Genomic DNA, 16,663 nt, shown 5'->3' on the forward strand with positions numbered 1-16,663 from the left:
AGATCAACATTTCGAGATCCGGGTGACACCATTGATCAAGAACCGAAACCGAGATGTTATCTTTGAATACAATGGCTATTCCCCCACCGACTTTTTTGGGTCTGTCCATTCTAATAATCTTATAACCCTCCGGTATGCCAAGGGTGATAGCTGGAATAGAGTGGGGTTGGAGCCATGTCTCCGTTAGAAAACACAAATCGGCTTTATGTGTGGAGATAAGGTCCCAAACTTCAATATAGTGCTTTGCTAAGGATCTTATATTGCATAGTAGGTTCTTTCCACCCTGAACTGTAACCGTAGGAATATTAACAATATGTTGTTGGGGGGATGTATCTTTTTCTATCCGAAATTGAGTATGGCAGAATCTACACGAAAATGGACCTTCAGTAGGGCAATGGTGTAATTGCTTACAGTTATTTGTTGGGGAATTAAAACGTAAACACATTAAGGCTCGTGAAGAGTAGATCAGCCTAGATACCTTGAAATCCCCGGAAGTTATTGCCATGGCCCTTGGTCCCGTCTGGTCGCGGACGGGCGCAGACGGGCTTCTCTCTGGCGCGTCTCAGGCGCTTCGCTGCGCGCAACCGCTGCGCGCTTTCTGTGACGAGGGGGCTAAATACCCCTCTGTGTGCAGCAGCTAGAGCGCTGACCGCTCGATGAGGGTTAGGGTTGGGGCTCAGTTTTAATATGCTGTTCATTAACCAACCAAGCATGCTTTTTTTTAAATCGCCTCATTATCCAATAAAAGTGATAAAAAAATAGTTGATTGATTTAACATCTGCTTCAAAACAATGTTGTTTCTATCCAAGTGCTCCAAAGACGGGAACGTAAAAGTGTTTAGCCTCTCCGTTAAATAGGATCTCCAAGCACTAGCATAGTCTTTATTTATTATTTCTTGCCAGCACAAGTTGACAAGAGAGTCGGAATCTGATAAATAAAACGAAAATAGACATGTTATGAATGTGGATTGTCTCATCAGAGTTTGGCTTATTAGCCCAAACTCTAGTCTGTCATTAAGATTATTTTAAGGAGGAGAGCAATAAGCTGAAAGTAACGTAAAGTCACTCGGCAACAATCCAGGACAAGTTCTCTTAAGATGAAAGTTTGCCTTGAGGACAATTTGATAGTGGATGAAGAAGTATGTTTAAAAACCAACATTCATTTCCCAGGTGAGCAATTAATTATATCTTCTTGTGGAAGCCGGTGCTTGGATAGTAGATGATTGGTGGTGAGGCACATTGTGAACCCCTTGTGTGCCAAACCATACACCTGAACTGTAAAGACTCCGGGGCCGATTCACAGAACTAACTTAAGACAAAATCCTAAACTTACAACTTTTGGTATTCACAGAATGCACTTACGATTTTTGGTATTCACAGAATGAACTTAAGACAGACTTAAGACAAACTTGAGACAGACTTAAGACAAACTTAAGGCAAACTTAAGATAGACTTAAGACAAAATTCTAACATAAGTATGTCTTAAGTCTGTCTTAAGTTTGTCTTAAGTTTGTCTTAAGTCTGTCTTAATTCTGTCTAAAGTTCATTCTGTGAATACCAAAAATCGTAAGTGCATTCTGTGAATACCTTAAAGTTGTAAGTTTAGGATTTTGTCTTAAGTTAGTTCTGTGAATCGCGCCCTCCCTATATATGATTACTTGTTGAGAAAGGTTTCCAGTATGTCATTCACACAACTGTTGCAGATGGTAATCAGAACTGTTAGGCTGGATAGAGGCTGGAACCTTTAGTTGGACCAAAAATGAGTGATGGAAAGGTTTTTATGGAGCAGGGAAATTGCTTCCAAGAATAAGAAATCAAAGGGCCTGGTGATGCACTTCACCATTAAGTGGTCAAAGGATTTATAGATTGAATTTCTGATTGCTTTGTAGCGCCTCAAGCTGGTGGAAATAACATCCGGACCTCCACCCCGATGATCGTCTCCATTCCAGAGAGAGGTAGGTCAGAGTGAAGTTTGGTATACATTTCTTGTGTAACAAGGGTTGTGTGTTGCATGTTATAGGTGATTTTCATGGGTGAAGCATGAATTTCATGTCACCTTTGGTGACTGACAAGCACTGAGCTGGACCTGTTAGTATGGGGAGCAGCACCCAACACCCCAAAATGTAGGCACTCAGAAATTCAGATCACCCCAAATGCTACCTTTAACGGTTCCGTTTCAATCCTCAATCTATCAATAAAGAACCTCATCCTCATTATCAGACCTAACATTAATCTAGCCAATTATAAATAATTACCTGTGAACATTCAGTAACTGAGTTCTAGATCAGGAATAGTTAAACGTTTTATTACAAAATCTCAAAATCAAGGGGTACAGGGTAATGCAAAATATGCTGTGAAGTCTCAAATGCATAATACATAGTCAGACATCCAATTATTCTAAGTCCCAAATGAACAGCTAAATTATAAGTCCTTGGCAGAAAAGGAAAGTCATCCCATTATAGCTGATATAATCACAAAGGAAACCAACAGCATCTCCGGCAGTAAAGGAAAGGCCTCCCAATAAATATACATAGCCCCTACTAAACAGGAATGTCTTCTGGCTCACCTAAAAAAACAGAGTTGTTTTACACAATTTCAGAGCATCAACCCCTTTGCTGCCTGACCTTGAGCAGGGGAAGGCAGAACAATAGGTATCCTGTCACATGGAGGTGTGACTACCTCCCAGATGGGATTTTGTGTGTTGGGGCAGGGTGGGGATGCATACCAGCACCACTGAGACTGCTTAAAGAGCACACTTGGTGCCCTCCTTGCATACTCCAGTTCAAACCAGTTCTGAGAGCCGTTGACTCCCACTCTGGCGTGAAACTGGACAAATGACATGGGACTACCCTCCCCACTGTCCAGCACCTCCTCTGGGAGGGACAATTGAATTGTCCCAGCCCTTTCCTTAGGGAACTTAAGGGTTTACCTGTGGGTGCAACCCTAGATTTGTTGTGGGACTAGATCCAGATCTGACACTACTTCTGCTTTGACCGTCTGGGCAATCTGGACCTCCCTGGACTTTTCTTTGGGCACCAAGACTGCAACTGGGAAGACTAATACTGCTCTTGGTCCCATAGTCCTGCTCGTCTGCTGCAAAGTCTGTGCCTGTGTTTCAAACAAGATCCTCCTAAGGCCTGTGGACATCCGATACACCTGAAGGAATCTTCCTTGAAGTGAAGGAGTCACTTCCCTGCATCTGCAGGCACCATGTCACGGTTCGCGGCGATTGCCGCTTCCGGCCATCCCCGCAAATACACACACAGAACGCCGGAATACTCACTTCCGGGCGGAAGTTGAGTCCCGGTCTAGTCCCGGGCAGCAACCTGGGAGCCCAGAAGCACTTCCGGGGGAATCGCATAAACATCGCGTTTCCCGCCGGCTCTGCGCTTCAAATTCCTTCCTGGATGCTCCTGTGAGGCGGACTTCGTTTGCCGTTGCTGAGACTTGCCAGTTACCTGCAGAGTCAAGCCGCGCTGGAGCGCTGTTCTGCTGTCTCATCTGCTACACGCGCAGGAGTGCTTGCTGAGACTCGTCTGTTACTTACAGAGTCACGCCGCGCTGGAGCGCTGTTCTGCTGTCACGTCTGCGCTGCTCAGGAGCGCTTGCTTGTTTTTCCTCCTGGGTTATCCAGGGACGTACCTGTTTTTGTTTTCATTAACCCTTGCCGCGCAGGAGCGCCTTGAAGGGGGTTAATGGACCTTTGCACAAGAGTGCTTGTTTTGGTTTTGTTTCTTTAAAACTTCGGTTTCCCACCGCGCAGGAGCGCTGCTTTGGAAACAGCTCTGCTAACAGGAGCACTGTATATAGCTTGTGTTACTAATTAGGGATGCCATAGGTTGAATGACTAAGCGCTATTCCCTGCTACACACGCAGGAGCGCTTTGCTTACCAGTTTTGACTTAGTTCATTTGCACCTGCGCAGGAGCGCTTCTTTCGGTTTGGGCTTGGATGAAACGCGCTGGAGCGCCTCACCCTGGCTATCCTTATCCGGAGCTGAGCCTGTCTGGGGACCTCTCTTCCCGGAAGCATTGGTGAGTTCTTAGAGGGATACTAGGTCTGTGTGTGCCTTTGTGGGGTGGTTCTTTTCTGATCTGGCTCCTTCTCTGATCTGGCTCTTTATTGGTTTCCAGTTGACACCGGGACGCCCCGCCAGCTCCACGCTATCATTTAGCCTCTACACCCTGGCTCCCTTCCCTGCGTCCATCTCATCCCTGCTGGGTCTTACCTTCCACGAGGGTCAGGTGGGTACAGGGACGGGTGCTCTTGTCGTCTCTGCGGAATTGCGTCACAAGCAAAGGTAAGTCTTGTGGGGCACCTGACAGAATTCGAAGGCCACGGTAACCATTCTGCCCAGACGACATGGGCGACCCGGAGGTCACTCTGCGAGACATCGCCCTCATGCTGGCTGCCATGCAGACGGAGAACCTAGCCTTGCGTCATGACATAACGGCCCTACAGGGCCAAATGGCAGCCGGGGTCACTAGTCCTTGGGGTACCACTCCTAGCCCTAGAGTCAGACAAGACGGCCTGTTGAGACAACCTACGTTTACCTTTGGGGGGCCCTCCGCCGCCACCAACCAAGACACAGCCATTCAGGTTGTCACTCCCCATCCTGTGCAGTTGGCACCACCCGAACGCTTCTACGGTGATAGCACTGAGTACGGAATATTCATCCATCAATGTCAACTGCATTTCATGGCTAGGATCGCAGCCTTTCCCGATGATGCCTCCAAGGTCGCCTACATACTGTCTTACATGGGCGGGGATGCTGCTCAGGGGTCCATTTCCTTGGTAGAGAACGACGATCCCATGCTTAACCACCTGCCAACGTTTAAGGAAGCCATGCGGCGTATGTTCGCTCGCCATACCTTCGTGCAAGCCGCAGACAATGAGTTGCTCAGCCTCAGACAAGGCAACCAGGACTTGCTCCATTACATCACCATGTTCAGCAGGCTTGTTATCGAGGCCCACTGGCCTGAGGATAAGAAAGTGTCGGTGTTCTATCGGGGTTATGGGATGACCTGAAGGATCTCATCTCGCAGTATCCCGATCCGCCAGACGCTATAGGACCTTTCATAGACATGGTGGTGAAAATGAACTTCCGACTACAGGAAAGAAAAACAGATAGGGGGAAAGGGAGCGACAACTGTCTCTTGCCCTTTGGGGACAATGGCGTCGAGAAAGCCAAAGAGGAATCAGCTCCCCAGGGTGAAGCGTCTGAACCCATGCAGATCGGTGGCGTAAGAGGACCCTTGACCAGTCAAGAAAGGGAAAAAAGGAGTAAGCAGAACCAGTGCCTATATTGTGGCAAAAGTGGACACTTCGTGAGGGAATGCCCTGCGAAACCATCAAAACCGCGAGGCAGAAGGCCATATGCGTTGCCCATCAGCAAGGGCGACAAGACGGGAAATGAGACAACCCAGTAGACATGGGGATCCGTCCTCTGGGTTCTTCGTCTTGTACATCAGCGATCCCTGCAGTATACGACAGTAGTCATCACGTCGGCATGGACGTGTCCTTACGGAATCTGGCGGGCAGGTCTTGGTTGGTGACCGCCATGTTAGATTCCGGGGCGACAGGCTGCTTTATCGATACAGCGTTTTACCGTGCTTTGGGCATTGACACAGTGACGAAGGCCCAACCAGAACCCGTCAAGGCTGTTGATGGAACGGACCTGACTTCCGGCCCTATCAGACACCGAACAGAGAACATGACGATGTCCTTTTCGAACCACCACACAGAGTCCATTAGTTTCAACGTCATCGACGCCCCTCAATTCAAGGTGACATTAGGTTTGCCGTGGTTGGTGAAGCACAATCCCCGCATCGATTGGGTGACCAGAACCATCCACCTAGAGTCGGAACATTGCTGTAGCACCTGTTACGCAAAGGATGACCTGCCAGGCACCCGCTCCATACAAGCGCACTCGTTGCCAGTACTAGGCATGGGGATGGTTTCCCAAGGAACCATACCGAAGGAATATCTGGACCTAGCAGAAGTGTTCGACAAGAAGGGAGCTAACACTCTGCCACCCCATCGGTCATTCGACTGCCGAATCGACCTGATCCCCGGCTCCACGTTGCCATGCAGCAGGATTTATTCGCTCACGGAAAAGGAGAACATCCACCTCCGCTCCCATCTGGACGAATACCTAGACAACGGGTTTATTTGTCACTCCAGATCTCCGGTTTCCTCTCCTCTTTTTTTGTGTCAAAAAAGGAAGGGGATCTGAGGACCTGCATAGACTTTCACGCGATGAACACCATCACCGTGAAAAACCGGTACCCGCTACCGTTGATCTCCAATCTCCTGGACCAGATCAAAAACGCCTCCATCTACACGAAACTCGGCCTACGGGGTGCTTACCATCTTGTCAGAGTCCGGAAGGGAGACGAATGGAAGACCGCCTTCCGGACGAATTTCGGTCTGTTCGAATACCAGGTCATGCCTTTCGGACTCTGCAACGCCCACGCAGCGTTCCAGTTCTTAATCGATGAAGTGTTGAGGGACTACATCGACGTCTTTTGTATCGTCTACATAGACGACATCTTGATTTACTCACAGACCACCGGAGAGCACGTTCAACACGTGCGTTCTGTCCTACAACAGTTGAAAAAACACCGTCTGTACGTGAAGTTGGAGAAGAGCGTTTTTCACGTCACATCTGTTGAGTTCCTGGGGCACATCATCACTCCGGTAGGCATCCAAATGGACAACAAGAAAGTGAAAGCCATCCTGTCTTGGCCTACCCCGGAGTCCGTAAAAGGGGTTCAAAGGTTCCTCGGTTTCTCCAACTACTACCGTCGATTCATCACAGGGTTCTCCGAGATGGTGGCCCCCATCACACGCTTGTTGCGCAAAGGGGTACGTTTTGGTTGGGACCAAAAAGCGGACAACACCTTCCGGGAACTAAAGAGACGGTTTACTGTAGCCCCGGTCCTGGTGCACCCCGACACCGAGCAACCCTTCGTAGTGGAGGCAGATGCCTCTAGGGACGCCATAGGTGGAGTGCTATCACAAAGGAGCATTAGCACAGGACAGCTGCATCCTGTGGCCTTTTACTCCAAGGAGCTCCAACCCGCCGAACGCAACTACACCGTGTCTGATAGGGAGCTCCTAGCCATCAAAACCGCGTTTGAGGAATGGTGCCACTTCCTGAAGGACGCAAAACACACAGTAACCATCTACACAGACCACAGAAATCTTCAGTTCCTACGATCAGCACGTGCCCTCACAGCCTGACAGCTTCGATGGACCCTGTTCTTCAATGAGTACAACTTCGTGATCACGTTCCGGCCAGGGAAAGACAACGCCAAAGCGGATGCGCTTTCGCGACTAACTGAATCCGACGAAGACGCCGAAGACCTCGAGCCTGTCTCTATCTTACCGGAGAAACACTTCCAGGGCATAGTCGCATCTATGGATCCCGTCTACCAGGCGGAACCAGACAGGAAACAGTCCGATCCAGTGGTCCTGGAAGAAGACGAAGAAGGCGGGACGTGTGTGAACGGGTCGCGGTATAAAGGAGAACAGAGGTACCTTCCAGGGGTGCCTGGACAGAAAAAAGCCCTTTACTCGTGCCATGATCATGTCCTCTCTGGCCATCCTGGTTACCACAAAACGCTCGATCTCTTGCGGAGGCGGTTTTGGTGGCCAACGATGGTGACCGACACAAAAAACCATGTGACGAACTGCGCCGTTTGTCTGCTAGGCAAGAACAGATCAGAATCATCGGTTGGCCTTTTGCGTTCCATTCCTGTACCGCCGTTTCCATGGCACACCATCTCCATGGATTTCGTGGTTGAGCTCCCGCTCACCAAGACTGGTTACACCACAGTTCTCACCATAGTGGACCACCTCTCCAAGATGGCGCATTTCGTACCCTTGACGAAATTGCCCACGGCGGCCGAACTGGCCTTGATCTTCGTACAAGAGGTGGTTCGCCTCCATGGCATCCCGTCTGTGGTCATAACGGATCGGGGTTCGCAGTTTGTGTCCCGCTTCTGGAAGGAGGTATGCAGGATACTCGAGATGGACGTACGCCTCTCCTCGGCATACCACCCCCAGACCGATGGTCAGGCCGAAAGGACAAACCACACCATGCAGCAGTTCCTCCGCTGTTTGCTGCTTACGGTCGAGAAGGAATGGTCCGAGGTGCTATGGATGGCGGAGTATGCGTACAATAAGAGCAAGCATTCAGCCATGGCATGTCCCCGTTCTTTTGCCTCCAAGGACGTCATCCCCGCACCTCTGCCTGGGAGATGCCTCTGGACAGCCAACTGCCCACTGTGCGGTCTTATCATGAGTCACTGCGTGGGCTCTGGCAGCAGGCACGGTTCGAGCTGGCCAAGGCAAAGGACACCTACAAGGCGCATGCTGACCCTCCTAGACAGGAGGAACCCGCTGATCGCACGGGTGAAAGGGTGTGGCTTTCCATTCGGCACCTGAACGTGCACGGACCCAAGAAGCTGTTGCCTCATTTTGTGGGTCCCTTTGTTATCGAGAAGGTGGTCAACCCTGTGGCCATGAGGCTGTCACTTCCTCCGCACATGAAAATCCATCCGGTCTTCCATGTCTCCCTTCTGCGTGCAGTTCAGTCTGGCGGCTCTATTCCATCTCCCCCTTCTCCGGTGGTGGTGGAGGGCCATGTTGAGTATGAGGTCAGGGCTATCTTGGGGTCCCGTCGTACTAGGGGCAAGCTCTTCTACCTGGTGGACTGGAAGGGGTACGGTCCCGATGAGCGATCCTGGGAGCCCTTATCCCATGTGCGCCACGCTCCTGTCCTGGTTCGTGCCTTCCATCTGAGTCATCCCCTGAGCCCTCGCCCTGTCTCTCCTTTCTGAATTCCGGGGGTGTTGGGGGGGTTCTGTTCTAGGGGGGGTGCTGTCACGGTTCGCGGCGATTGCTGCTTCCGGCCATCCCCGCAAATACACACACAGAACTCCGGAATACTCACTTCCGGGCAGAAGTTGAGTCCCGGTCTAGTCCTGGGCAGCAACCTGGGAGCACAGAAGCACTTCCGGGGGAATCGCATAAACATCGCGTTTCCCGCCGGCTCTGCGCTTCGAATTCCTTCCTGGATGCTCCTGTGAGGCGGACTTTGTTTGCCGTAGCTGAGAATTGCCAGTTACCTGCAGAGTCAAGCCGCGCTGGAGCGCTGTTCTGCTGTCTCATCTGCTACACGCGCAGAAGTGCTTGCTGAGACTCGTCTGTTACTTACAGAGTCACGCCGCACTGGAGCGCTGTTCTGCTGTCACGTCTGCGCTGCTCAGGAGCGCTTGCTTGTTTTTCCTCCTGGGTTATCCAGGGGCGTACCTGTTTTTGTTTTCATTAACCCTTGCTGCGCAGGAGCGCCTTGAAGGGGGTTATTGGACCTTTGCACAGGAGTGCTTGTTTTGGTTTTGTTTCTTTAAAACTTCGGTTTGCCACCGCGCAGGAGCGCTGCTTGGGAAACAGCTCTGCTAACAGGAGCCCTGTATATAGCTTGTGTTACTAATTAAGAATGCCACAGGTTGAATGACTAAGCTCTATTCCCTGCTACACGCGCAGGAGCGCTTTGCTTACCAGTTTTGACTTAGTTCATTTGCACCTGCGCAGGAGCGCTTCTTTTGGTTTGGGCTTCGGTGAAACACGCAGGAGCGCCTCACCCTGGCTATCCTTATCCGGAGCTGAGCCTGTCTGGGGACCTCTATTCCCGGAAGCATTGGTGAGTTCTTAGAGGGATACTAGGTCTGTGTGTGCCTTTGTGGGGTGGTTCTTTTCTGATCTGGCTTCTTCTCTGAACTGGCTCTTTATTGCTTTACAGTTGACACCGGGACGCCCCGCCAGCTCCACGCTATCATTTAGCCTCTACGCCCTGGCTCCCTTCCCTGCGTCCATCTCATCCCTGCTGGGTCTTACCTTCCACAAGGGTCAGGTGGGTACAGGGACGGGTGGTCTTGTCGTCTCTGCGGGATTGCGTCACAAGCAAAGGTAAGTCTTGTGGGGCACCTGACACACCACAACAACCCTGACCAGTCTGCTGATCCTGGGCTCCCACTGACTCAGATAGGCTCAGCAACACAGGTTGTGGTTCTTCAGCTCCGCCAAGGCCTGCGCTGTCTTCTCACTGAGTTTGAGGCCAGTATCCCTCGTTGGAACCACAGGAACTGAACCAATTTGCATCACGCTAACTTGTCATTACAAATTTGTCATTGCAAATGCTTATTGGCTCTCTTCCTCAGAGATCTTTGGGCTCCAAGTATCCTCAACCTCGAACATCTCCTGTGACCAAGATATTCCTCTTCACCACATCTCTTGCAGTATGGACCTGCGTCTTTGTCAAACTGCTCGAGGTCTTCTTGCGACTACAGTGCCTCCATCCTGTGGGTCCTCTTGAGGGTCTTCTTTGACTCCAGTTGGATCCCCTGATTGCTCAGGGCCAACTCTGACTTCCCTGCTTGTTGTGAGTCTCTTGGACCTTGCTGATCCGGACACTAAGTCTGTCTTAAGTCTGTCTTAAGTTCATTCTGTGAATACCAAAAATCGTAAGTGCATTCTGTGAATACCTTAAAGTTGTAAGTTTAGGATTTTGTCTTAAGTTAGTTCTGTGAATCGCGCCCTCCCTATATATGATTACTTGTTGAGAAAGGTTTCCAGTATGTCATTCACACAACTGTTGCAGATGGTAATCAGAACTGTTAGGCTGGATAGAGGCTGGAACCTTTAGTTGGACCAAAAATGAGTGATGGAAAGGTTTTTATGGAGCAGGGAAATTGCTTCCAAGGATAAGAAATCAAAGGGCCTGGTGATGCACTTCACCATTAAGTGGTCAAAGGATTTATAGATTGAATTTCTGATTGCTTTGTAGCGCCTGAAGCAGGTGGAAATAACATCCGGACCTCCACCCCGATGATCGTCTCCATTCCAGAGAGAGGTAGGTCAGAGTGAAGTTTGGTATACATTTCTTGTGTAACAAGGGTTGTGTGTTGCATGTTATAGGTGATTTTCATGGGTGAAGCATGAATTTCATGTCCCCTTTGGTGACTGACAAGCACTGAGCTGGACCTGTTAGTATGGGGAGCAGCACCTAACACCCCAAAATGTAGGCACTCAGAAATTCAGATCACCCCAAATTTTACCTTTAACGGTTCCTCTTCAATCCTCAATCTATCAATAAAGAACCTCATGCTTGAAGAGCACACTTGGTGCCCTCCTTGCATACGCCAGTTCAAACCAGTTCTGAGAGCCGTTGACTCCCACTCTGGTGTGAAACTGGACAAAGGACATGGGAGTACCCTCCCCACTGTCCAGCCCCTCCTCTGGGAGGGACAATTGAATCGTCCCAGCCCTTTCCTTAGCGTACTTAAGAGTTTACCTGTGGGTGCAACCCTAGATTTGTTGGGGGACAAGATCCAGATCTGACACAACTTCTGCTTTGACTGTCTGGGCAATCTGGACCTCCCTGGACTTTTCTTTGGGCACCAAGACTGCAACTGGGAAGACTAATACTGCTCCTGGTCTCATAGTCCTGCTTGTCTACTACAACGATACACCTGAAGGAATCTTCCTTGAAGTGAAGGAGTCACTTCCCTGCATCTGCAGGCACCACAACAAACCTGACCAGTCTGCTGATCCTGGGCTCCCACTGACTCAGATAGGCTCAGCAACACAGGTAGTGGTTCTTCAGCTCCGCCAAGGCGTGCACTGTCTTCTCACTGAGTTTGAGGCCAGTATCCCATGTTGGAAACGCAGGAACTGAAACAAATTGCAACACGCTAGCTTGTCGTTGCAAATGCTTATTGGCTGTCTTCTTCAGAGATCTTAGGGCTCCAAGTAGCCTCAACCTCAATCATCTGCTGTGACCAAGATATTCCTCTTCATCACATCTCTTGCACTGTGGAACTGCGTCTTTGTCAAACTGCTCGAGGTCTTTTTGCGACTACAGTACCTCCATCCTGTGGGTCCTCTTGAGGGCCTTCTTTGACTCCAGTTGGATCCGCTGATTGCTCTGGGCCAACTCTGACTCCCCAGCTTGTTGTGAGTCTCTTGGACCTTGCTGATCCCGACACTACACCTTTTTTTTGCTTGCCAAGTTGTTTGCAGTTGCCAAGGCTTGCTGGTGTTGCAGATAGACACCGACCCCTCAACTCTCGACATCTGATGTGGGCCAGCTTGTGAACAGCTCCTGGTATTCCATAGCATTGCTTGGTCCACACAGCTGCAGTTGCAAGGTCACTGTCAACTCTCCTGCAACACCTGATATCGGTGGGCATTCATCATCCATGCCTCAAGGTCACTTCTGAGTGCTATGAACTCTGTCTCCTCCTCTTGCAGGTACTTCTCATCATGAATCCAAATTTGGGTTCCACCGGACACTTTCCCCTTCTTTTCCAGCGGCATCTTCCCGAAGTCATCCATTTATTTGACAGCGGTTTCTACGCCACTTCGCATCTATGTACCCGGCTTCCCTGATGTAGGTGTCCTGGTTCCTAGGGTATCCATTGGTTGGGTGGCTCCTCAACATTTGGTCTTCCATTGGGATTCTTCATGGACTGCTGGGAAGGGTCCTTCTTCTTTAAAATTGCAACCACGACTTACCCATTTACTTGAATTGAGCATGCGGTCAGTTTCCCACACTGCACACAGTCTCAGTGGGGTTCCTGGTTACTTACCGTGGGTAGTTTCTTGGGTCCCCAGCACTTCTACATCTTCTGGGTATAGTCTTGACTTGAGTCGTGGTTTGCATCCCACTATCTTAGTGTATGGTTTGGTCTCCCTCTGGCAACCACTGTGTATTCGTGCTACTTACCTGTTTTATTTGCAAAGTATTGTGTGCATTGTGTAATTCTCCGGGTTGGAGATGTTTGTATGTGTAAGTGAGTGTCTTATAAGAAATATCTATTTTTATAAATACATTGTGTGGTTCTTTTTCATTTAATCCATAAAAGTAAGATTACTTTCTGGTTAAACAAGCTGCTTTGCACTCTTTCTGGGCTACGCCTGGAGGCTATTCTCCAAAGCTACCACTTAAAGAGCTTTCTAAGGTTGCTAGGACCACTAAAATCACCATAAGGGATGTCAGGATTAGTGCCGGGTGCTACACTTCCGTAAGTGAGCACCATAAACTAAGCCAGCCTCCTATGCTAGTCTGCAGCGATTGAGATTCAAGACTGCATTGTTTTACCAGCTAATCATGGTGTGGAATAATCACTAATATTAAGCACATATAATACAGCTTTGAATAAGTACGTTCTAGTGAACTTAGAATTGAGTAGTTAAGAGTCTGGCACAACCCTTTCTCCAACCTCAGGGAGTTTAGCTTCCACAAGGGTAGGTAGGTGCAACACCTCACTACACCCAGAGCCATGTCTTTAGTTGGGAGATCAATGTACCCAAGTCTTCTAAGTACAGTGGTCTAAAGTTTCAGGAACTAAGGACCCTGTGTTGCCTTAGGAAGATAAAGACAGGTTGCAACCCCACCATGAAGCTGCTCTTTAAACTGCTGTGTCAGGATGACAAAATCCAGGAAGAGCAGATTAACAGGCTCATGTGGGTGGAGATTCTCTTGAAGAGGGAGCACCATTGGTTTCCCTAGTGACCTCAATTCAGAGTATGGGCAGGTGGAATCAAATGAGCCCAACCTGCTACCCTCTGACCCCTCGGGAATAGGTAAATAGTGCAGATGGCAAATAGGACATTCCCTTTGTTCCCCCTCGGAGGGTTCAGAACAGATCAAAGAGGTCTAGGTCCTCCTCTATAGAATCCAATGCTTCAGGCACTTCCATAAGGACCTCGATATCTAGTAGGAGGACAACTCTTTGGAAAGGGAATACCAAATGCACAGACTTGAGAAAGCGAGGCTCAGACAAGAGCAGTTGTCCCTTGAAAAAGAGTCCCTGGAAGAACAGAAGACTAGGAAGAATTGGGGACTAGAGTCCCACGGCGGCAGCAACAGTGTCCCTAGATTCAGGGAAAGTTCTTTTGACAGTAGGAACCTAAGCAGGATAGTTCCTCTTTACCAGGAGGGGGATGATATCCATACATGGATCACTGCTTTGGAGAGGGCCTGCAAGGTACAGAGGGTCCCTCAAGAGCAGCGGGCAGCAATCAGGTGTCTCTCCTTTGCTAACAAAGGTAGAGATATGCTCCTTGCTGTTAGAGAAGAGGATGCTGACAATTACTCAGTACTGAGTAGTGCTCTCATAGATGAGTTTGGATTAACCACTGAACTGTATAGGACTACGTTCAGAGACACCCAGAAGCACACACCCAGGACTGGGTAGACTTTGTAGACAGTGCTATTAAGGATCTGGAAGGCTGGCTTCATGGAAGCAAGGTAAAGGACTATGAAGGATTGTACAATTTGATAATGAGGGAGCATATCCTTAATAACTGTCAGAACCAACTACTGCAACAGTACCAGGTGGACTCTGACCTGACCTCTTCCCAAGAACCGGGAAAGAAGGCAGACAAATGGATCCACACCGGGATCAAGCAGAAAAGTCATGGTAATGGAGGTGACCATAAGAAGTAAGATTCTTCTAAACCACAGAATAAAGGTGGGGACAAGTATAAAGATAAAAAGGAAGGGCCCCAAAAATCGCATTTGCGTGTGAGTCCCAAAATCTCAAAAAGAAACCATGGTGTTATTTATGTAAAGTAAAGACCCAGTGGACAAGGGATTTAGACTGTCCAAAGGCCAAGAAAACTTCTACTACCACTGCTCCTAAGGTACCTGCTCCCTCTCCCTTATTGCCACACCACCGCTGTTTCAACAGGGGACCGGGACTACTGGTCCCAGTGAACCCTGCAGCTCTTCTGCCTGCCTCCAACGATGCTCACCTGGGTCAGGAGGCCCTTTGAATACCGAGCAGCTCTCCCGCAGTGTGGAACGGCTGCAGGCATGCCCGGGCGTCAGAGCCCGGAAGAGACTGGGCTGGGCCATGCCCCTGACAATTATGTCACTGCCCCTCTCTCACTAAACTCTCACCTTCCACCCGCCGAGGACTAAGAACTGTGGATAAAGGTACTGTTTACTTATCCCCAAGGTCCGAACTGCAGAACTGTCATTGTTGTATCATTTGACGGGGGTTTGTTAACTTAAAGTGCCACACATTAGTAGCCCTAAGCCCAGTAATGGGCATGGACTACGTCCCAGTGGAGGAGCCCTGAGCCCACTAATGAACAGTGAACTGTGCACCAGTGGAAGAGAGCTAAGCCCCGTAATAGACAATGCACTGTGCACCAGTGGAAGAGTACTAAATCCAGTAATAGACAATGCACTGTGCACCAGTGGAAGAGTACTAAATCCAGTAATAGACAATGCACTGTGCACCAGTGGAAGAGCGCTAAGCCCCGTAATAGACAATGCACTGTGCAACAGTGGAAGAGCGCTAAGCCCAGGAATGGACAATGGATTACGCACTAGTGGCAGAGCACTAAGCCCACTAATAGAAAATATAGTATGCACCAGTGGAAGAATGCTTAGCCCAGTAATGAACAATAGACTATGACAGAAGAGTGCTAATCCCTAATGAACAATGGAGTTTGCACATTGGAAGAGCGCTAAGCCCTGTAATGGACAATTGATTACGCACCAGTGGAAGAGAGCTAATTCCAGTAATGAACAATGGACTATGCACCAGTGGAAGAGAACTAAGCCCAGTAATGGACAATGGACTATGCACCAGTGGAAGAGAACTAAGCCCAGTAATGGACAATGGACTATGCAACAACAGAAGAGAACTAAGACCAGTAATGGACAATGGACTATGCACCAGTGGAAGAGAGCTAAGCCCAGTAATGGACAATGGAGTATGCACCAGTGGAAGAGAGCTAAGCCCAGTAATGGCCAATGGAGTATGCACCAGTGGAAGAGAGCTAAGCCCAGTAATGGACAATGGAGTATGCACCAGTGGAAGAGAGCTAAGCCCAGTAATGGACAATGGAGTATGCACCAGTGGAAGAGAGCTAAGCCCAGTAATGGCCAATGGAGTATGCACCAGTGGAAGAGCGCTAAGCCCAGTAATGGCCAATGGACTGTGCACCAGTGGAAGAGAGCTAAGCCCAGTAATGGACAATGGACTATGCACCAGCAGAAGAGCGATGAGCCCAGTAAGGGACAATGGACTATGTACCCGCGGAAGAGCCCAGTAATGGAACTTCAGTGGAAGGACCTTGGTCACTTGCAACGTTAGAAACACTGGAAAGTTTATTCACAATTCATGCATATTTAGGAAATTTAAAATGACATAATTTAGTCTTCATGTGCAAAGCTGCATAGGGTAAGATACACATATAGAACAGGGTGGGAGGGGGCAATCAACAGGAGTGAGCAGAAAACAACATCCATATTAAATAAAATGGACATTTCATCAGAATGTTGCAACAAAAGTACATTAATAAACACACCGCTATACATTATATTAAACTAATTTCAAGTTAGTTCATGTGAGGTTATTATTACCAGACTGGACCCATTATTAAATTAAGTATTCAGAAACATTTTCCATAATAATGCAAATCCTAAAATCATTTCAACAATCACAATTTGACAAATTATATACTGCTGTTGAGGAGTGACGATAACCAGCTCTGAACCTTTAATCCAAAATACTGGTGTGTTTAAAGAATCTCTTAGACCTTTTTGTCTCTACTCCTTTTGCTATTCCTCTTTTTTCT

At 48.8% G+C, this 16,663-nt stretch overlaps 1 protein-coding gene across 1 annotated transcript in view; it reads left to right on the forward strand.

The window, feature by feature from the left end:
- LOC147706719 (uncharacterized) overlaps window positions 1-16,663 on the forward strand; it is an 82,571-nt gene that overhangs the window by 51,757 nt on the left and 14,151 nt on the right. Inside the window, exon 3 of the mRNA XM_086925572.1 lies at window positions 1,889-1,954. Within this exon, the coding sequence (XP_086781698.1) occupies window positions 1,889-1,954 (66 nt within the window). The remainder of the gene's footprint in view (window positions 1-1,888; window positions 1,955-16,663) is intronic.

Source organism: Lissotriton vulgaris, chromosome 6, assembly GCF_964263255.1.
Source record: "Lissotriton vulgaris chromosome 6, aLisVul1.2, whole genome shotgun sequence".
NCBI classification, from domain to species: Eukaryota; Metazoa; Chordata; class Amphibia; order Caudata; family Salamandridae; genus Lissotriton; species Lissotriton vulgaris.